The sequence below is a fragment of the Daphnia magna genome, linkage group LG1, assembly GCF_020631705.1.
Source record: "Daphnia magna isolate NIES linkage group LG1, ASM2063170v1.1, whole genome shotgun sequence".
Lineage (NCBI taxonomy): Eukaryota > Metazoa > Arthropoda > Branchiopoda > Diplostraca > Daphniidae > Daphnia > Daphnia magna.
The window spans coordinates 11,907,555-11,929,669 of record NC_059182.1 but is presented as its reverse complement, the minus strand read 5'-3'; the positions used below and the strand labels follow the sequence as shown (position 1 = coordinate 11,929,669).

The 22,115-nt window shown below is 38.8% G+C and overlaps 1 protein-coding gene, 1 long non-coding RNA gene and 5 pseudogenes across 2 annotated transcripts; 4 read left to right on the top strand and 3 right to left on the bottom strand.

The window, feature by feature from the left end:
- Nucleotides 1-2,272: 2,272 nt before the first annotated feature.
- On the bottom strand, nt 2,273-3,198 carry LOC123474650 (putative nuclease HARBI1). The gene is made up of 4 exons (XM_045177039.1): nt 3,016-3,198; nt 2,741-2,947; nt 2,554-2,675; nt 2,273-2,486 (listed from the first exon to the last, which is right to left on the bottom strand). The coding sequence occupies exons 1-4, from the start codon at nt 3,088-3,090 to the stop codon at nt 2,273-2,275; spliced, it is 618 nt and encodes a 205-aa protein (XP_045032974.1). The 5' UTR covers nt 3,091-3,198.
- Nucleotides 3,199-6,005: 2,807 nt separating this feature from the next.
- Nucleotides 6,006-6,363, bottom strand: LOC123469528. The gene is made up of 2 exons (XR_006642753.1): nt 6,209-6,363; nt 6,006-6,142 (listed from the first exon to the last, which is right to left on the bottom strand). It is a non-coding gene; the product is annotated as an uncharacterized LOC123469528 (long non-coding RNA).
- Nucleotides 6,364-9,710: 3,347 nt separating this feature from the next.
- Nucleotides 9,711-11,660, top strand: LOC123474639 (annotated as a pseudogene).
- On the bottom strand, nt 11,627-14,148 carry LOC123474629 (annotated as a pseudogene).
- A 1,949-nt stretch (nt 14,149-16,097) lies between these two features.
- Nucleotides 16,098-17,910, top strand: LOC123474584 (annotated as a pseudogene).
- An 819-nt stretch (nt 17,911-18,729) lies between these two features.
- LOC123474567 lies at nt 18,730-19,885 on the top strand (annotated as a pseudogene).
- A 629-nt stretch (nt 19,886-20,514) lies between these two features.
- Nucleotides 20,515-22,115, top strand: part of LOC123474531 — a 3,099-nt pseudogene continuing 1,498 nt past the window's right edge.

Genomic DNA, 22,115 nt, shown 5'->3' with positions numbered 1-22,115 from the left:
CCCGGTAAACTCGGAAGGCCCTGTGAGGATTAATACACACACACTACGGTGGATCACCCAACTGTTATGAGTGAAGTTATACCCTTTTTTCCCTCGCAACATGTTTTGCAGGATTAAAAAACTTATTTCTATTGGGCCATATCTATTTTCAAACAGACTATCTGTTTAAATGAGTGTGATAATTATTGCTTCCGCAGAAAGTTTGTTTTTTAAATTCAATTATTTGTAATAAATTTATTAGACAGAATTTAGATTTAAGTAATTTGTAGTGTAAGAATAGTTTTTAAATTGTTAAGTAATATATTTAATATCTCGTCATTTTAAAAATTTTGTTTAGGTTTAATAAAAAGCATGAATAATGTCTTAAACTGTTAATTAATGCAAAGCTTTAGATTTGAATTTTGTGTGTTAGCTGTGTTTTCCATCCACGATGGAAATTACACTATTGGATACAGAAGGTAAATAATAGTGGCATTATAAAAAAAATAACATAGGGGAGAGTGGGGGCAATTGATACACTTTTTGGTTTTTTGTGTTTCTTGAAAAAAAAACTGAAAAATTTAATATAAAAATTATATAGAATTGTAGCCTATTATCTCAGCTACTAAACGATATTTTTTTATGAGAAAAGATTAATTATAATAGTGGTAAATTGTAAAAACTGATGTCGCTTCGAGTGTTTAAATTGCCATGGTAGCAGGGCAATTGAAACGGTGTGTCGACGCAATTGCAACGTGGGTTTTCCCATAAGGAAGCTTCTTTATACCCACATAAAATGAAAATCACGATATCTCAGCAGCCACAACTGCTAGTGTGATCAAATTTTACCATTAGGTACAATGCGATTTACAGATTTTTAAAATATGCTTAAAGTAGATCGTAATTTAGTTTAAAATATTTAAATAATTAAATTTAAAAAAAACCATTTAGCAACATGCCTTTTTAAAATCCCAAACAGCGAATAGAGCAGTAAAACATCCTGCGTTGCGCGTTCTCCACGAATGCGCAAAATCTCATTTGTGTCCAAGTTGGTCTGCTGCGGCTGCAGCGTCTTATGGAGAAACAATCTTCTTCACGTTAGAAATTATTTTTTCTTAACTATAATTTAGATTTCCCTCTTTTATTCCTAGCAGCGGGTACCCTATTCATAATTTCATTTCCCATTTTTTTTCTAGCCCCAGTTCTATCTAGTTTATTTTTATTTTATTATTGTTTGTAAGTGGCTCGTCTCTTTTAGCCGAAGAATTTTGTTTGCTGCCAGAAATTCGTCTGCTACAAGGGGATGAGCAACAAACCATTCACAAACAATAGTTAAATAAAAATAAACCAGATAGAACAGAAAAAAATTAAGAAATGAAAAAGGAATAGGGTACCCACTGCTAGGAAGAAATGGGGAAAATCTTAACAATAGTTATGAAAACTTATTTTTTAACGTGAAGAAGGGGTTTCTCCATAAGACTCTGCAGCAGCAGCAGACAGACAAAATGAGATTTTCGCATTTGTTGAGAGCGTGCAACCTAGGATGTTTTACTACTCTATACAAGTATTATAGTTGTGTTAACATGATGATTTACATTTGTTTAAATGAATTACGTCAAATACTTGCAAAAAATGCAACTACTCGCAGACAGGGAATATAAACAAAGTGTTTCAATTGCCCTGCGATAGGTTCATCGTTACATTTAATTATTTAAAATTATTTAAGAATGCAGGGAAAAATTAAATGACATTAAATTGTAGAAAAATGAATTTCAAATCATCTGAAACTAATTTTATTACTAAAGCGTAGCGTTTTAGGGGTTAAAACAAAAAATTTAAAACGCAAATTTAACAGACGGAGAACAAAAAACAGTTTTTTCGAGATATCTTAAAAAGTTTTGAATACAAAAACTCGGAAATTTTTCTAAACTTGTAAACCCCCTTATTCTATTAACCCTAATTTTTTCAAGAAAATTCCTCTTATACGGCGAGAGAAACAATTTTTGTTTCAATTGCCCTGTGTCTCAATTGCCCCCACTCTCCTCTACGGATCAAACAGGTAACTTATTTCACAATATTTTAATGTTATGGCCCTGACATCACTCATTTGTTTTTCCTTTTCCAGGTATCAGAATCCCACTGGTATGAAAACGGAGCAACAACCAAGAATTCAATAGTCAGACGCATAACGGAAAATGTTTTCTCTTAATAAAGGTGTATTAAAGGACAAAAATATTCAATACACAGCTGAAAGAACATTGCTTTCGAATATTATAATATGGGTGAAAGACCTTTACCCTACACCTTTATAAAGGAAAACATTTTCCGTTATGCGTCTCCTTTTTGCAGCGCCCAACTGCCGCAAATCATTATCGGACTTGTTTTGATTCTTGTGGTTGGATACAGTGTTATCTACATTATCGATGTCTAACTCTATGCTGTCCTCGTCTAGCGGCATTTTCCGATCGATTGCAATATTATGCAGAAGACAACAGGCTACCGTAATCCTGAGACATATATATTAAACTTTATTGAAAATAATCACTTAAAGGTATAGGAGGGATCGAGTATTACCAAGATGCTTTCGTCGGTGACATCCTTATCTCACTATGTAAGACGTAAAATCTTTTCTTTAGGAGACCGAAAGACCTTTCGATTGTACATCTGGTAGACTTATGTGAGTTGTTGAATCGTATCTGTAAATCAAATAATTAGGAGTAACACTACATCTTTTTTACCCGGAATTTAGAGTTAATAATACTTCAGGCTGTGTGACGGGCTCTGCATAAGGAGTGATAAGAAAATTAGTATTTGCATACCCGCTGTCACCTAACAAAAATCCCTCTTTAAATTCGCCATTAATGAAACATTTATAAACGAGGCTGCCTTTGAAAATAGATGAATCATGGCAAGATCCTGGTTTATTCGCACAGACGCTAAGAAATCGATGATTTGCATCGCATATAGCCTAAATTCCAAAGACAAACGCAATCAGAAAACGATTACAATGTGACAGTGCTATTATTAGTTATTTACCTGTACATTTAACGAATGATAATTTTTACGATTTACATAGGCCTTTTCGTGATTCTTGTTGAGTTTCTGCGACATCTAGTGTCACACAAACCAATCTCCTACTCCACCTTTTCATGAAGTAACCTAGATTATTGTTATCGTCGTCTTACCGTCGATGCACTCATTGTGTGTTAACCTCTTTCTTACGACGTTTTTCCTCTGTCGTCTTCACTTTGATTTATCTGAAGTCTTCTCTTGATTATCAATGTGTCCTACTCTCATCTCATCTTGAATACATCTCGGGTAACTAAATATTATTATGTTTATTCCATTGTCGAGAAATAGAAATTAACAGGTTATGGGCCCAGATTAAACAAATTTCCGACATGTCTGAGAAATCTAAGCTGAGCCATATCGAACAATTCAATGGCACGAATTTTCAATTGTGGAAATACAATTGCTGGCTAATCCTCGAACAACATGAGTTACTCGAAATCGTAGAGGGAAGATCTAAGGAACCAGAACCTCACATGGTTTCCGGGAGCATCTCAAACTCAAAGGAGATCAAGAAATGGAAGAAACAAGACACTGACGCTAGAGTGATCCTTATGTCCACCATCACTCCCAAAGAACAACAAGCATTCGTCAACTGCAAAACTGCATTTGCCATTTGGACAAAACTCGCAGCTCAGTATCTACAAAATGCCTCAGCAAACACTCACGTGCTGCAGGCCCGTTTCTTTCACTACCAATATGTCAAAGGAAACAATATGATGTCTCACATCACAGCCATTGAAGGTATTGCCCAACAACTCGAAGATCTTGGAAGTTTAATGTCAGAATCCCAGATCATGACTAAAATCGTGTCAACACTTCCAGTCGCATTCAGACACTTCACAACAGTATGGGATAATCTCCCTGAAACTGAAAAGACAATACCGCAACTCATCACAAAACTGATGAATGAACAACACAGGAACAGCAGCTCCACTCCACCATCAAATCCTGTCGTACAACCAGCAGAAGCTTTTACAGCTAGGTCAGGAAGACCTGTTTACAAACCGTATAGACCATCAGAAAATGCAGACAGAAAACGAAAGCGAGAAGAGTGTGAATATTGCGGAAAATGCAACCACTCAGAATCAACTTGCACCAGACGCATTAATGCAGAAGCCGGTCATCCAGACATTCAATGCGAATACTGCAGAAATTATGATCACTCTGCAATCGACTGCAACAAACGCAAACGTGACGAGAGGAACAAATCTAAGATATCGCCTAGAGTTAAGTTTGCTAAATCAGCGACCTTGGACAAATCAAATGAAGATGATGATGATCAAAATGGTGTGGCATTTGGCGCCAGCTCAATGTCTATGGAAAAAGAAACCTGGTACGCAGATTCCGGAGCAAGTCACCACATGTGTTACGACCATTCCTGTATGAACAACTACTCCACGATCTCACCACACCGGACTGTTAAAGGAATCGGTGGAGTCAAACTAACTGTACGAGGAAAAGGGGATGTTCGTGTAGTTATGGAAATCAATGGTATTCAGCAAAATGCTACACTTCACGACGTTTTTCATGTCCCAGGCCTTGGTACGAATTTATTATCTATAGAATCAACCACCGACCGTGGAATCGACGTTAATTTCACGAAGCAGATGGTGTCATTTACGAAAAATGGAATTCTTGTAATGATAGGAAATCGCAGTGGGAAGGACCTATATCGTCTCAACATGAGAACAATTCCCGTCATCAGAAACGAGACCATCGCATGCACCGCCAGAGTCGACAAGTTACCCCTCTCGGTGTGGCATCAACGTTTATCGCACACCAACTACAAGACTATTGTCAAGATGGTATCCGGCGACATGGTGCACGGCATAAGACTGAATGATTACTCAATCCCAACCGAAGTGTGCTCGGGGTGCGCCCTGGGGAAGATGCACCGGCTACCATTCAAGAAAGGTCGCGAGCGAGCCAAGCAGATCGGAGAACTTGTGCATACTGATGTCTGTGGACCTATGCAACAACCTTCACCCAGGAAGCCATTTGGATTCAACGCCTTCTTAGTCAGATCGGACAACTACCACCTGACCCTATACGTATTTTATGCGATAATCAGAGCGCCATAAGTCTAGTCCATAATCCGGCTCATCATCAGCGAACGAAGCACATTGATGTCAAGTTTCATTTTATCAGAGAGAAACAGGCTTCCCACTTCATTGAAATAATGTATATCGACACTCAACATCAACTTGCCGATATTTTCACGAAGCCCCTTCCGACTCCCCAATTTAACTTCATCAGGGCTAGAATCGGCGTTGTTCCCTTTCTTTAAATCTTTTTTAATTCTTATTTACCTATCGCTTGGTTTGAGGAGGTGTGTTGAGTTTCTGCGACATCTAGTGTCACACAAACCAATCTCCTCCTCCACCTCTTCATGGAGTAACCTAGATTATTGTTATCGTCGTCTTACCGTCGATGCACTCATTGTGTGTTAACCTCTTTCTTACGACGTTTTTCCTCTGTCGTCTTCACTTTGATTTATCTGAAGTCTTCTCTTGATTATCAATGTGTCCACTCTCTCATCTCATCTTGAATACATCTCGGGTAACTAAATATTTATTGTCACGGGCAATGAAATTAGCACACTCGTTGTTGAGAAACCACTTGCAAAAGGCACCGCAATGCTGGCTAATCGACACGGCACAGGACAAGGCGGTGGTCTTCACCATCGGCTCTACACCACACTATTCTACACTAACACTACGCCGATGATGCCCTAATGGGTCTACAACCAACCTTAAACACACACGCACTCTCACGCTAACACACAAGCAACATACAGACAAAAGAAGAGCAAACTCGACGAGAACAGATGCGACCGACCGACGCAACAAGTAGACAGAATCTGCTAGGGAAAAAGGGTTAAAGAGGAAAGTGAGGTCGCCGCGAAGCCATCTAGCGCTCAACTAAAGAACTAAGGTAGCATTAGAGAACAGACGGATCGTGACATTATGTTTATTCCATTGTCGAGAAATAGAAATTAACAATTCTTAGGTCTGACAATCCTGATGTGTGTTCCATCAATACACCCAACGACCCCTGGCATGCGAGCGATTTCGTGAAAATCCTTCTTTACCTAATTATTATAGAGTTTAAGATTAGAAACGCACTGAATACCATTAATTATATGTATGTATATTACCTGGAAAAGCGTTGCTGGAAATTGTATATGATTGTTAGAAATCATACACAAAGCTAAAGAGACACGAGCAATGGAACGACATACTGATGATTGGCTATAGCGCAGAACATTTCCCACAACCGTTTGGAAAGAGCAAGTTGCATAAAACTGCAACGCAATCAAAAGCTATATCAATCGGCTCTAGATTTCTTGTGTCCCTGATCTTCATCTTGGGCAGGAGATGTTGAATAAGACCTATAGGAATTGTTTCTCAAGTTAAACACACAATATGAATTCTTTGCATTAGTCCAATTACCCAGTATAAACTGGATACTATCCCCTTGTCGAATCTGAATGTCTTCATAATTCTGTCTTCAGAGAAGTACCCAAATATATCATTGCGTGTTTGATAAAACGGTAGCAATTTACACATCCGATTCTTTGCTAGCTCTTTTATCTTCTTCATCACTTGATATAGTGTTTCTCTTCATCACTTAAATAAGCCAAATCTTCTAAAAATCGTCTATTATGGCATTTTCACGAGCCATGTTTACAAATATTCAAAACCGCGTAGTTTTTTCTGCACATACAGCCGTGCCGTTCTCAAATTATCGTATTTTTTCACACAAATAATACAAATTGTATACATACAGTGTTGCCGCTGTCAAATTTCATGCGATTTTCCAGTGAAAATAGCTAACTTTGAAAACCAACTTACCGAAAGTGACCTCGCGAGGTCACTTTCAAAAATCAAACTTTCGTGAAAGTTAGGGACCAACTTTTGAGTTTTGAAAGTGAAGTAGGCTACTTATTTTGACGAATTTGTTTGAGAATACCACTTTGAAAAAAGGCCGAAAGAAAAGTAAAAACGGCTACTTTGGCCCGTTTGAAAGTAAAGTAAGTTACTTTGAGAGAGTCAGAATTCGACCCCATGTTGCAAAACTTGGGGCGCATTTGGCGTCAACCTTCAGTTCAACTTTTTTGGTCAACCGTCGTTTTCGCGTAAACAATTCTACTGGCTTCAGTTGACAAACGCATTTTGGCGTCAACGAAAGTTGAAGTTGAACTGAAAAAGTTGAACTTTGTCAACGGTGGTCTGGAGCACCGTTGAGCTGTAGTTCAACTATAAAGTTGATGTATTTCTTATGTCTGTTTACATGTGATTAAAAATACATATGACAACCCTGTTTTTTAGCATAAATTATTATTAGAATTAAATCGAAGAATCACCAATATATTCGGGATATGCTGCATTACCCTTTCCTAAAAAAATGGTTGTTACGACCATAACAATTTAAGTACGTAATTGTGGCATGCATGTAAAGAACACAATGTTATAAACATAAGACTAATAAATTATACGAACCAAGAATTTTTTCAATTTCATCAAAGAATGGGGGCTTGCACGCATCAAGGAACATCTTCTCCCCTCCAGTTCCTTTTGCTGCGAGCACAAATTTTTTGTACTCTTTGTTTAAGTTATTCCACTTCTGTTGCGCAGACTTTCCAGGATCAGGTGTTTTTATCTGGAACCCGTTCTCAAGCATCTTTATGGCAATCTCTTGCCACAGACCTGAATTTTGGTTTTGCTGTCGCAAAGTCTGGGCCAGTAATGTTCAACGATCTCTGTAGTACCACAATGAAATGTTAGCAATAAGAAAATCTTAAGAAATAGTCTAAAATAAATACTAAGAAAAAACTTTGGTTGCTTCAGCGTTGATTTTTAAGTTGAGAGGCTGTTCTTACATTATTCCAGCAAATTCGCTGGACTAATGGTGGAGTAATTTCCTTGTTCACATCCACTTTTGTAGAAGTTTCATGGACACTACTACAATCGGAGCCTTCATCACTTGAGGCTCGAATAGCAACAATTCCTCCACTGTCTTTTGCCGCTTGACACAACTCCCAGCTCTAACTCTCTTGCCTTAAAACACCTTCATCACCCTTTGTATGCATTGTGATAGAAAAATTTTTACATACGTGTACCACGACCCACGTCCCTATCTAAACAAAGCTGTCTACTGTGTGAACAAACAAAGGTTGCCATATTAAAAAAAAAAAGAATTATTACAAAGTGGAGGGTCAACCAACCCTCGAATTTAGTTCAACCGCAGTCTGGACTGTGGTTGAACTTTTGTGGTTGAGCTCGCAAAATTTGGTCGAGCACAACCTTGGTTGAACTTTTGTTAACCATAAAGCGGTAATCGAGCTCAACCGTGACGGAATTGGTTAACGAAAAAATACCGATTGAGCTCAATTTAGGTTTAGGTTGAGCTAAAAGTTGACGATAAAACGCACCCTTATAGTTCTGTTTTCTTGTAAGATAGACATGATTCCCATTATTTTGAAATATTGAGAAGTAAATAAAATGGCAAATAACGTGGAAAACGGGGATTTAAACAATTTATCAAAGAACGAATGCTGGAATGGCAAGAAGACAGCAATCCAAGTTAAAATGGATTGCGAGGCAACAGAATTATTTTAAGTAAGTGTTTTAACATTTCATATAATGCAAAATGCTATTTATATTTATTACATAACTACTACTAAAGCTTTATTAGAGGATAATTGGGAGTCCCTAAACGATTCCAAAACAAGTAAGAATCAAATTTGAAAACAAATTGCAGATGGATTAGAGGAAGTTTTCATTGTTCGAGGACAGGACAAAGGGAATACATGCAAGACCAAGTGGGGAAAACATGCGTAAAGAATACAGGTCTTATCTATCAAAATTCCAAACTGGAAGTGCAGCCTCCGACACCAAAAAAAAACCCAAGTTCTTTGATTCCATTGAAAAAATTATTGGTATAATTTTAAAACATAAATTCATGTATTATCGTAATGTCATAACTTTTTACACTAATTAGGTTCCAATAATCATTCATCATTCAAATCATCTTCCTCGTCAGTTGCTTGATTCAATATCATTAAAGACATATTGAGACAGGTAGAAAAATTGTTCTTCTGTCTGTCATTTTACCTGTTTTACTACAAAGGATATTAATATATTGATTAAATGTATTAACAAAATTATTAAACAAACAGGTTATTACTGAATTGTAGAACAATTATGTACAAAAACTGCAGTTAATGTGTTTTGGGACTACACGGGATTTGGATTGTGACGTAAACAATAGAAATGGGAATAAACAGTTTGCGCGGATTAGGCGCGGATTATTTATATTGTGACACCACCTGGCGGGAAAAAACATCAACTATCTATTTTCCGTCAACCCACATCTACTTTCACTGCAAAGTGAACCGCAACGTTGATATCTATTTTACCGTCAACGTCGAAAAAGTTGAACTCAAAAAGTTGAACTAATGGTTGACGCTAAAATGCGCCCTATGAACGCGATCCCACCGAAGGGTCGGAGTCCACCACGGAGACCATGTTGGTACTTTTGGACAATTGTGTACTTCTATTATATCGTGGTTTTATTTTCGGTTGCTAGGTGGCGATTGTTTACCTCGTCGTCTGCCGATTAAAACAAAACCCACAAGTGTTTGACTGTATATTTTTTATTACTTACTCAAAACAAAACACCCCATCACATGTTAAATCAGTATTGAAAGGACATCAATAGCTTAAAGTGATTTTTGCTTAAAAATGCAGTTTAAAAGCCTCGAAGATTTTGTAATTCAGCAGCTTGAATTGCTTAATCTTGAAAGGGATGCAGAAATAGCTGAAAGTAGAAAATTGCAAGAAACTTTTTCTGCCAAACAACTCCAAGAAAGAGGAGTATGCATCTTAAATTTAGTTGTTCATGGCATGCGATCCGGTTTGTATGGTAGAACTATCATAACATTTGGCAGCAAATTGGTTGGTAAGAATTACCATCATCTAACACTGAGTTCTGGTAATATTTTCTGCCCTAATCTGCTTTTGCTGCCTGATTTTACTTCCACCTTTTTGTACAGGAGACATTGTTGGAATACTTCAATTCAAGTGCTTCACAACTAGAAAAGGATCAAATTTGTTCTGGGATCATCAGTTGTATTAAATCAAACACAATTGAAATTGCTCTTGATAGTGACTGTGAAAACATTGACTTAAATGACAATGAATGCTACAAGCTGTTGCAGTTGGCAAACAGTGTGACCTATAGAGCTTAAAATGTATGGTCTTTACTGTAACATTTAGTTAAGGTGGTACTGTGCATGCATTTTATTTAAATGTTCTCATCAACAGGGGGATTGAATAGCTTGAAAAATTACCAAGGGCCTGCTGCAACACTTATGAATACCCTGTTTGGTGAGACAGGTGTTTCTCTCATCAGCAAATATCTCTTTACCCGGTCCTCTTAGGTTACAACAATGATCTTGTCTGGTTCAATAAAAACCTGGACCATTCGCAAAAAGAGGCAGTTGAATTCGCACTGAAGCAACGCGAACTTGCAGTTGTACATGGCCCTCCAGGGACAGGTCAATAGTTTCTTTGGATCCATCCTGTTATTAGTTTACCCTTATCTCAACCTTCAAATATCGATGTAGGCAAAAACCGACGGTTGTTGAAATCATTCTCCAAACAGTCAAAGCAGGAAATCGAGTTCTTGCCTGCGCTCCGTCCAATGTTGGCTGTCGACAACATTCTGGAAAAACTTGTATCCAATTCGTCTGTAAAAGCCATCCGTTTGGGACACCCAACCATGGGATGCAGGAAGCCGTCCCGAATCGTTCGTTAGAATGCCGTTCTTTCTAATAGTGAAGCCCGTTCTATCGTCAACGACGTCCGCAGAGATATCTTGATGCCCAACTAAAACAAATACCGAAAACCAAAGTAATGATAATCTACCAATGCATTGTTCGATACTTTCTACTAAAAATCCTTCTACGTCGAACGCATCCAGGCGAGGACCTATTTTTTAACGAGATTAAAATCTGCGGGAAAGAACTCCGTGAACGTGAGACGAAAGCAGTCAAGGAAGTCCTCTCATACAAATGTCATTCTGACGACGCTCATAGTGCTACGCAAGAAGGACCTTTAAAGCATTTGTTACCGGACCATTTTGATTACGATTGTGATCGACAAATGTTCGCAGAGTTGGTCTCGAAAAATGTTTATTTTTAACTCTGTGTTTCCAACACAATTATTTATAGTCTTTCCAAATTTTAGGCCACGGAATCAGCCTGTTGGTTGCGGCATTGACCCGGAGCGCCACGAGTCTTACTGGTGATCACTACCTTCCTCCTACCATTATATCTCCGGAAGCTGCACGTAGAGGCCTTTGACTTACGCTCATGGAACGCATCATACAACGTAAAGAGGACGGCAAGTCCTGCGTTCGAATCCTGACCACCCAATACCGCATGCACCGTGATATCATGCAGTGGGCATCGGACCAACTTTACCACGGCAAGCTGGAGGCACATTCATCGGTGGCGAGGTCACCTACTTATGGAACTACCTGGCGTCGAAGACAACGAAGCCAGGTACAGCGCAAAATTCGTGTTTATTCAAACCAGACTCTAGATGGCAATGCAAACATGGGTGTTTATAATGGGTTGAATGAGAAAGTCTATTGTCCGCACATTGTTGTGCTTACTGCAAAGGCCATGAGTAAGATGGTAAAGTGAGACGAAATAGTTGAAACTCCAGCGCTTTGAGGTTCAGGTTTAGGAACGTCACAAACAGACGCCATATGGTCCCATGCAGGCGGTAGTCCCACGACACGAGCAACGTAACTTTGCCTCATGTACTCCGTGAAACAAGTGCGACATCGGACCAAGTATTTTTGAAATTTAAAAAATCCTGGCGAGCATTGTAATTCGGTCGTAGATTCCTACCAGTTGCATAAACAGCCACATCCTCGCCTCCGTGGTAAGCATCATAAGCTGGATTTGTGATAGATAGTTGCCTGTAAGTTTTATTGTGTACATCTAAAGTGCTAGCATCTAGCCATGGCTTGTGGATCTGTAGTCCCGTTGTTCACGTTTTTCCAGAACCCTGGGCCCGATGAATACGACAACGTCGTGTAATTGTAGCCTATTATCGCCCACACCACCTACCCCCAAAGCCATAGCAAAAATACCCAATCGAATGAATTTCATTACCGATCCGCTGGTTCAATAACCTAAAACCTTAAATCAGATCTATACCGGTTATCTTGTTTCCTCTCACTGGATAACCGTAATTAATAATGAAGGTATGCGAATGATCGGCAGTGACCACTATGAGCGTGTCTTTGTTATCCGTCAGCCGTTGAGCGATAGCAACAGCCTTGTGCATAGCCACGGTCTCCTCGAGTGCCAGTAGGCCTTATTTTTGTGGTGAGCGTGATCGATTCGGCCACCTTCCACTGAGAAAAAAACCATTGGTTCTTTCTTCTGTAAGAAACGAATAGCTTTTTCTGTTATTTCTTCGATGCCGGGGGCCAATGCGCCAACTTTGGGATCTTCGACTCTGTCGAGCTCGTAGGGAATGTGATTGATTGAAAACAAACCACCTAAATCATGGGGTATTTTTTTTTGTATACGATTATAATACGGATGATATAAAAATAATTTACCTAGAATAAAGTCTGCATCATCAAGATTGGTATTTAGCGCAAACCGTCGCGGATTCCAAAACAATTTGTCGCGGTTCTTTTGTCCACTTTCCACGCTTCAATCAAATTCATATTGTCGCCCCTTACAAGGCCAATTTGTCGTGCCGTTATCGTTTGCGGCTTCAAAACCTGATCGTCCACCGCCAAGAGGATTATCTGAAAATGAAAAGATTCACTTTGATTCCAGTTTTTCCATCTTTTAAAGCAACCTTGATGTTTCGACCAGGTTCGTCTTCAATTAGTTGCCGAGCAATGTCCCTTTGCGATTCGTGTCGATTAGCCAACGGTACTTGCGAATCGCACTCCTAGTTCACGATTAGCAGTGTGGGCGTAAAGACCCGCTGGGGTGGCATGTGTAACTCCTCGTTGTCGTTACAAAACCTTCGGAGAAAAAAAGACGAAGTGATCAGCCAATGTTGAGGTCAAGTTCATTTTCTTAACAAAGGAGTTTACCGAAAGTGGCACTTCCCGCATCTTGGAAGCAGGGACGCTTTATCAACGTTTCGGTTTGTACGCCAAGATCAGACCGACTTTACGTTGAAGGGGGCTGAGACGTCAAGTCCCCGAGTACCGTAACGACCTTTCTCTGATCAAATAGGACTGTATTGCATAAAAAAAAAAAAAAATAGGCTCAGTTCAATTTTGAGCAATAGATGAATATCGTATTTGGCGAATTTACCGTTGCCAGGCCTGCGGAATCTCCCACTTGTCTATCTACGTTGTATGTCTGTTGGGTAGTTTGGTAATGTTTAAAAATAGAAATTTACGTTCACATTTTCAAGGCACTTAATGGAAAACAGTATTGGTTTGGGTTGTCAGGTAGTAAAAATAATCAAACTGGAGATTAACAAAGCTCATTTCTTTCATTGGAATATTTATCGAACCGCTTGAATGGACGTCTACTTCTAGAACTGCTTTTCACGTTACCTTGAGAAGGCCCAAGTTGGGGGAATTTTTCAAAAGATAAGTAATTCCTCCTCGCCAAGCTCTCCGAGTTTGTCCAGCATGTATGCCGAGCGGCCGTCACCGTCAACGAAACTCCCATTCCGTCCCCCAGGAAAAAGATGACGTTTTCGGCCGTGTTGAGATTCAATTGTCGATTCAGGGCACAGTAAATCCTCCCCACCCTGGGCATACCAAAAGCCTTGAGTCTACCTTCAAAATTCGAAGATTAACATCGACTTAAAACAAATCAGCTGTCGATTCAAAGTTAAAACATTTTTTAGTTTCATGGGATTTAATTTCGCAATGGCGTAAAGGTAGTCCACTTTTGTACAGTGGTAACTTAGGATTGATTGAGCTGCGTAACAGGAAGGAGCATTTAAAACGGAGACGAGACTCGCCCAAAGGGATTTCCGTTCTAATTGTGTCAAACCGGTTTCCGTACAAAACGAGAAAGTTGTTTACCTTCATTTACAGAATCTGCGGAGGTTCGCTCTCAGTTATCGAGGTTCGCTTGTCCACATTACCCGAACCCGCGCTTAAAAGGAAGAAAATAGCCAGATGTTCCCCTTCATTTGTCTCCGTTCATTCGCCCCACTCTACGAAATCAGTACCAATGTCCTGGAAAAAAATTAGAAGTAGTCAAAGAAAAATAAAATCTTTAATTTCCAAATGAACCATCCCAGAATCGATAAAGTAGTCCCTCGCATATACGGTCATTTACATTTTCTTAGTCTATTGTGACTTCCTTTATATACGTTTCTCTTTTCCTTCGCTGCCCTATGTTTAATGCCCGTAAATTTCACTAACGCGGTGAATAGAAAGGAAGGAGCACTGAGATACTTTAGAAACCGAAGAATAATCAATTCCGCTGTGGCATTCAAACCCTTGAAATTTGAGCTTCCATTCATCGAAGGTTAAATTGCAATGTGAGATTTTTAAATCGCTGGCATTGCCATTGCCGACTTTGCTCTCAAGAATTCGAGCTGCCTTTGGAAAAAATTTCGTTTCTGATTGTTTTATTATACACTGTTTGTAATTTACTAGTTTGTAGCCGCTTCTCCACGATACATTGAAAAGGAGGAGGTAGCTATGAATTTGAATTAGATTTGAAAATGGATGTCAATTTACTTTTTAGGCGCCATAAATATTTTAACGCTATCACCGTGTTCATTTTTTGTTTTATTTAATGGTAACAATGTTCTTACCTTTGTTTGACTTGTTGATCAGCGATGGAGCAGAAGCCCCTGATTAGTTTTCCGTTGTTTGAATAGTAAGCGTTGGACAGTGACTGAAGTTAGCCGCAGGTTTCTGACCGAATGTTTTACACCAACTGGGCGTTCTTTTGTGCGCTGAGCATAGGGACTCCATCTTGCCCATTCTCGCGTTTTTAGCAGCCTCTAGCCTAGCTTCGTACCAATATATGGGATGACAAATTGATTCTCTATCGCCATTTTTTACCTTTTACTGAAACTCTCCCCATATTAGGAAAACTCTGACTCCGAAATAATTTTTTTAAGTAAATTAAGTACACTAATGTAATTGATAGCATCCTTTTTTCCTGGGGGAGGAGACGGTTAAAACAAAACTAAAATAAAAAAATAAAAACAAAAAGCTACAAGCTACAAGAAGCAAAAAAACTAAGCTGATCTGTACAGTTAAGTTCATATTTTTTTTAATGTCTCATGACTCCCAATTTTCCTTCCTTCGGATCTCTTCGTGAACTTCTCAGTTTTTAGCCATTATTTTTAACAGATGAAAACTTGGGTTCTATGAACCCTTCGACATTTCTTTAGGGGCATTTAACTTGGTACATAAAATCGGTCTAAAAAAGGAATTCGCACCGCCCGCAATGCATGTACATTTGTTTACAACCCTTCGAATGGATTTGAATCCAGTGCCAGTGGTTTATATAATTTGTCGCCTTCTACCACCATACGTAGTTCTCATATGAACACACTAGGCTTAGAACGAAGTGAAAATGCATTTAAAATAGTTAATAAATGAAAATGTTTTTCCACTTTTCAAAGGGAAAGGAGAAACCGGATTTTCTTCTAGCTTTCACTTTAGGCGGAAACCGTTATATGACTCCGATATTTCCCATGTTTCTCCAGAAGAGCGCAAGCTGTTCACTGTTGAAAACATTGCTAGTCGTCGCTTGAGAATGAGAAAAGGGAATCACTACATGATAGTTTCGAGGCGATATTGACAAAAGAGAAAAAGTAGCTACTGTACGTCGATATGTAGCTTTTTGCATCATAAAGGATGCAAAATGATCTTGACCGAGTTCGCCTATCATTAATATTCAAAATTGAGCGGTAAGTACACGGAACAATGAAAAATGTATTGTTTTTTGAAATTGGTAACAATCAATCCCGTTTGAAAAAAACATTTTAAAATTAATTTTAATACTTGTGAAATTTACCACTTCTACTAATGACACCGCAGGTTGTGATTTCCATGAATCAGCTACGCATCAGAGAGAGGATCAAAGCCAACAGTGGTGAAGCGGCTCTCCGTTTTCTTGCATGTCCAGCGATTGGTTGAATCGGGACTACCAGCCTCGAGATATCGCTATCGTTGCTCCTTACAACCTCCGGGATTTGACAATGTCATATACGCACATCATATTCGACAGTATTTAGCATATAAAGCATACTTCGATTGCCATGAAAGTTCATTACGTCAACACTTATTAGTGTTTAGTTTGAGAATGATCACTATCCGCTTTTATTTAGGTGGAGCTCTTGAGACAAATGTTAAGCGGAAAGTATCCCGCAACTCGAAATCCGCAGCGTGGATGGCTTCCCCAAGGCCGGTATCTATCTAGATATTCATAATCAAAATTAAATCAAAACTGAACAATCATACTTATCTGTCTTTTCTTTCCAGGAAAAAGAGGCAATTATTTTGTCTTTAGTGCGATCTAACTCGACCGGTCAAGTTGGTTTTGTGGCCGATGTTCGTCGACATTGAACGTTTTTATGTACTCGCGCCCGTCGGCATCTGTGTTTAGTTACAGACTCGAGCCCTTAGTCGTGCTACTAGTGGCCTCGTTGTCTAAATGGAGCAACGGAGAAATTCCGTTTCTGCCCCCAATTCTCTTGGAGATGGATAATGTTGTTTTTCCCGAAATCCCCAGCGTCGTATATGGCTGGGGAGGCGGCAAAACCATGCAAAGTCGTTTTTCCTCTACGACCACGATAGATAGCAACCAGTCCGACAAAGAAAAAGAAGAGATAGCCGCTAAAGTCAAGTCTATGTTGACCCGAATGGGCGGCAATTGGAGAATGTAGCGCCTCATGTATCAAAGAATTTCCATCGTCGTTGACGGCCTATGAACGATTAATAGTTCACCAATGGGCCGAAGAGCATGAATGGTTACCAGCATAGAAGTGTCGGAAAGAATCATAAACGTCGCATCCAAATATATAAATCTGCCGTAGTGATACCACAACAAGCAGACCTTTAATCCAGCCGACCCAAAACGAACAATCTCATGTTTAACCTCTTTTTTGACGCGCCCACGTCCCTTAAAGATGATGCTGACGAAGCCTTGCCAAAAGTGGTCGAGAAGATGGAATTAAAAGAGAATGACTTGTCATCGTCAATTCTGAAAAAAGAATAAAAAGCAAAATTCATCCTCCAGGATTAGAGAGCCAAAAGTACCAACAAAGGATAAGCATTTTAAAGCTTTTTTGTTCCAACCCCGTCAGCTGTCAGCGAGTCGGACGACAATAACGTCAAATGCGATGACTGCAAAAGCAAGTTCCAAAACAGAATCTAGCTCTTCATCGATTACGATGCCAGGGCAGGTCCGACAGAGCAAGCAGTGAGACCAAAACAGAAACCAGTGATTAAACCTTTACCATCATTGATTTCCAGTGATGGAACCAAAGACTTAAATTGAAACGGATGAAAGAAAAGATTATTGATGATGTATTTATCTGAATTCCGAAAAATTGGACAATGTCTGTTTAATTACGCTCACCCCTGATAAAACGGGTATCTCATTGATGAGGTCAACCCTATGCTTGTTCCTTCTGTCAAGACTCTTTGTCTTTCGCACCTCTTCCCGAAATCCCCTGGATGTGGTGATGCTCATTCACGACGCCAGGCACGGCGTCACACTTCAAACAAGGCTTTGTTGCACCTGGGTCGTTACCTGTTAAACCAAGGGTATTAGAAACCATTAAGCGCGCTCATCTTCAACGTAAACTGGAGAAAAATTAGAAGATATGTCCACCCAGCAGGCTGGTAAGAAAGAAGAAAAGAAGAAGGAAATGAAAAGTCAGTCGCTGAATATTTTGATGTGGTCAAAACTCATTAATACATGATTCTTTGTATTTTAATCTCAAGTGATTAAATAATTTTGTAAATTCAAACGTATGAGTTTCACGAGTCGTCCCTTACCTTATCATTAACAACCCCCAACCCAAGAATCATTCTTACGTTGGGGGTAGAAACAATAAAATAATCGCCGCTAGATGTCGAAACTAGTTGATATCTCGCCGATAGGCAAATGATTGCGTGTCGCACGTCTTCTGCTAGAAAATTATCAGTTGGTACGCATTCTCCTATCTTTCAAATTTACTTGATTTTACTTGGAACCACGTTACGGTAGCGTCGACCAAAGGAAAGTACTTTTTAGTTTGATGGTTTATCATTCTCAAGGACATATAATTCTCAAATGTCCTTACAAATTCTAGTCTAATGACCTCGCTGCACACAGCTGAACTTTGAAATGGCCTTGAGTTTGGGCGATATCGACGCCTGTATTCAAGATTTAATTGATTTAACCGAAGATTACAAGAGCTTGAAGTAATGCACAGTTTTGCGCACATTTTATAGAATGTAATAAAATAATTGTTTTATTATTTTAGGCAACCCACAAGGATTACACAGTTCAGTTAGAACAACTGTCAGAACTACAAACAAAATGTGTAAAATCTAAGTCATCAAAGATACAGATTAGGAGTTATCAAGTCAACACTAAAGGGTTATTAACAATAGTGAATGCAGCTAAAAGTTCATTATAGTTATTAGAGATAAATGTTTAGGTTGAAGCCTAAGGATGAGTCTGAAAAAGGGTATGAACTTCTGAATAAAGATTTGATGCGGAGGCAGGCCCAGCTAAATGAGATGGAAGAATCTCTACCAAAAATGTGGGACATACCTCAAAATCATTCTAGGATCTGTCAATGTATCATTTCTTAACAAGCAAGAAGGTATGTTTGCATGATTTCTCTAAATTTATCACACCTCTGTGTTAACCCATTGTTTCCTGCAGGTTCAAGTACAAGGATGACTATATGAAAAGTTCAAACTGGCTATAAATTGCAATAGCAATGGGACTATCTGTAACAAACCTTCTTGCCAATTTGAGGTAGACCCAATGATGTTTTTCAAATAATATTGAATGCTCACTGCCATACAAACATTCAAATGTTCCAGGATCTTGGATTTGGCTTTTGTTTTCTTGATGGTGTGGTACTACTGTACTTTGACCATCCGTGAATCGATATTACGAGTTCAACGGCTCCCGAATCAAAGGGTGGTGGAGAGCACATCATTTCATTTCCACTGCACTATCTGCAGTTTTACTCACGTCTCCTGACTCCCGCAACTATGTCCACTTTCAATCACCAGCTTATGTGGTTCTATGTCTACACATTAGTACGCAATTATTTTTAGCTCTATCATGTAGCGAAACTCATTTGACATGCATATGATATAATTTTATTATTTCATTGGGTTAGGTTTTGTTCAATACCTTCAGTTCAGATGCCAGCAGGGCTGTCTGTATCGTCTCAAAGCTCTGGGTGAGCGACACGATATGGATATTACCATCGAAGGATTCCATTCTTGGATGTGGCGAGGACTCAGTTTTATGCTTCCTTTTCTCTACCTGGGATATTTCTATCAGTTGTACAATGCTTGGGTAGCCTTCTATCAGCCCATTCCCCATCCGAATAGTGAGTGGCAGGTATTAAAAAGCGTTTATAACTTCAAATCAAGGAACATTTTTTTTTCCTTTTGCTTATCCTTCTCAGATTCCAGTCCTTTCCTTCCTTTTCTAATGATACTCTTTTTGGGGAATATTTTGACAACATCGATGGTAATTCCGCAAAAACTAGGGAACAAGTTCGTCTTAAATACCGTTTCACACTTTTCGACCGTGTTTTTCGACTTATACCAAAGAGGGTGATAGACGATTTAATTATCTAGTACGTTATCAGTAAAGAATTAGCTTTATGTTTGTTCCCGCTGCTTAATCCTTATTACTTTTTTTGTAATAGATCGTTCGCAATCAGATAGAGGGCGAGATTCCGTTATCCAACGGGAGCATGCACCAAAAACTGATTCGGAAAAATTAAGAGGATGATGGTTCATCTAGAGACATAAGTCATAATTTTGAGGATGAAAAGACCAATGATGAATGAAATTGGTGTTACAAGAAAGAAGTTTGCCCGCGATACAGTCCAGCTGATCGGAAAACTTAGAACTTGGACGGATGCCAAATCTTACCCCGAATATTTTTAATGTCTGTTGTTCCTTTGTTTGTTTTTTTTTCTGTTTGTTTTTTGTTTGTTTTGTTTTTTTTTTTTGTTTTTTTTTTTCATTATTATTATTTTGTTGGGGACTACCTTTTTCTTGATTAAATTTTTCCCCCTTACTCAAACCACGAAAGGAAAAATTGATTGCACTGTCACATTTTCCCTTTGATTCCTACATGTGTCCTATATTTTGTAGTTTTTCCAACATTTAAACCGATTTCAGTTTGCACCAACAGATAAGCTGTATCCACAGATGTTCTAAATAAATAAACAATACGATATGGATAACCAGTACAATCACCATTCGTCACCATGTGACCCATTTTCTATTCAAGAAGAAAATGCTGAACTTAAAACAACCTTCAACTTTAGTAACGTGTACCTCCGATTGCCTTATCGAATTAGTGCTGTTTTGGAATTCGCATCAACTTAGATATCCAATCCTTCACAATTTTACGAGAATAGTTTTTATATATTCCTAACAACCTGTTCGACCAGTGGGCAGAGAAGCTAATGTTAAGGCTAGGTAGATTGCAACATGAACTACAAGACGCCCATTTTCTTATTTTTAGTTCTGCCTTAACGCCAGGTGATATTACGGTGATCATTTCCCCTACACCCTGCCTGTTAATGTGAATAGACTTTGTGATGGCTTTAGATTTACCACAAATCTAAAGTACTTAATGCTGTTGCTATGCACCTTTCTTCTGGTCTCCATCAGATTTATTGATGCTTCAAAAATCAGTAGGTCATTTCACAAATCTTAAAAGGTTGGTCATATGTAATATATAGATCTTATGAAACCCCTTCATTTCTGGAGACTGTTGGGAAGCAACTCTCAACAGCCTAAAGGAACTTGACATCAGTTATGGGAAAATACCAGCAGACAGTTACAAAAGTTAGGTGAAAACTTTTTACATCCCCCAGTCCCTAAGAGATAAAACAACATTCAGAAGAATTCATTACCATCACTGCGTGGGCTTGTGATACAACTTCTTGTTTGCTTATTGAAGCTCAAGATTTTGGATGATGATTCAACTGCATGGGCAAGTTGTGATGCTTTGATAAATTTGTCAACTATCTCCTGTGAAGTACTAATGTACCTTTTTACAGAGCTGTGTTCTACCAGCCTTAACACAACTCAACAAGAAATGTACTCTCATTTATATGCTTCCATGAAACATCTTACCATCTACCAATGCTCAAGAAGTAAACAATAAATTTACCAAAGGATTGTGAGTGTTTGCCTAGATACCAAAGTCTTCAGAGAGTCGCCGGACCAAAATGTAACAAGCCTAAAGCACCTGGCTACGCAACAATTTTCCCGGACTCTTGTCAATCAACCTCCGCCTAGAAAATGTTTTGTTTATGACAATTGCAAATTTTTACAAAGTAAAAGCATGGGATGGAAGATTCATTCCATTTTCCTATCCAAAATTCCCCTCAATGTAACACATTTCCAAATTATTGGAAAGTATGCTCCTAATCTTAAAAGTTGGAAATACTGAACCAAGTAATTTTGGATGTATCAACAAATAATCAACACATCGCTGCAGATGATGATGGCCGTTTATTAGCCTGTTTATATTTTCGTCATCTTACACATCTCTCTCTTTCACTGGAGCCTGGACGGAAAATATTGTCTGCGTTCTATTGAATAATTGTGTTTCCCTGCAAGACCTCATTCTAAAACCAAATGTTTTACCGGTGACATTCCTCAAGCATAATCCTCTTTCATATTTGCAGCGACTCATTTCTTGATAGGTCCCATTTAGTTTTGGAACAGATATGATCTAGAGTTGAATTTTCTTCGATGTGTCCTTAAATCAGCATCAAGCTCCCTTAGAGAACTTGGCCTTAAATCTAGGCCTCCCATGGAAT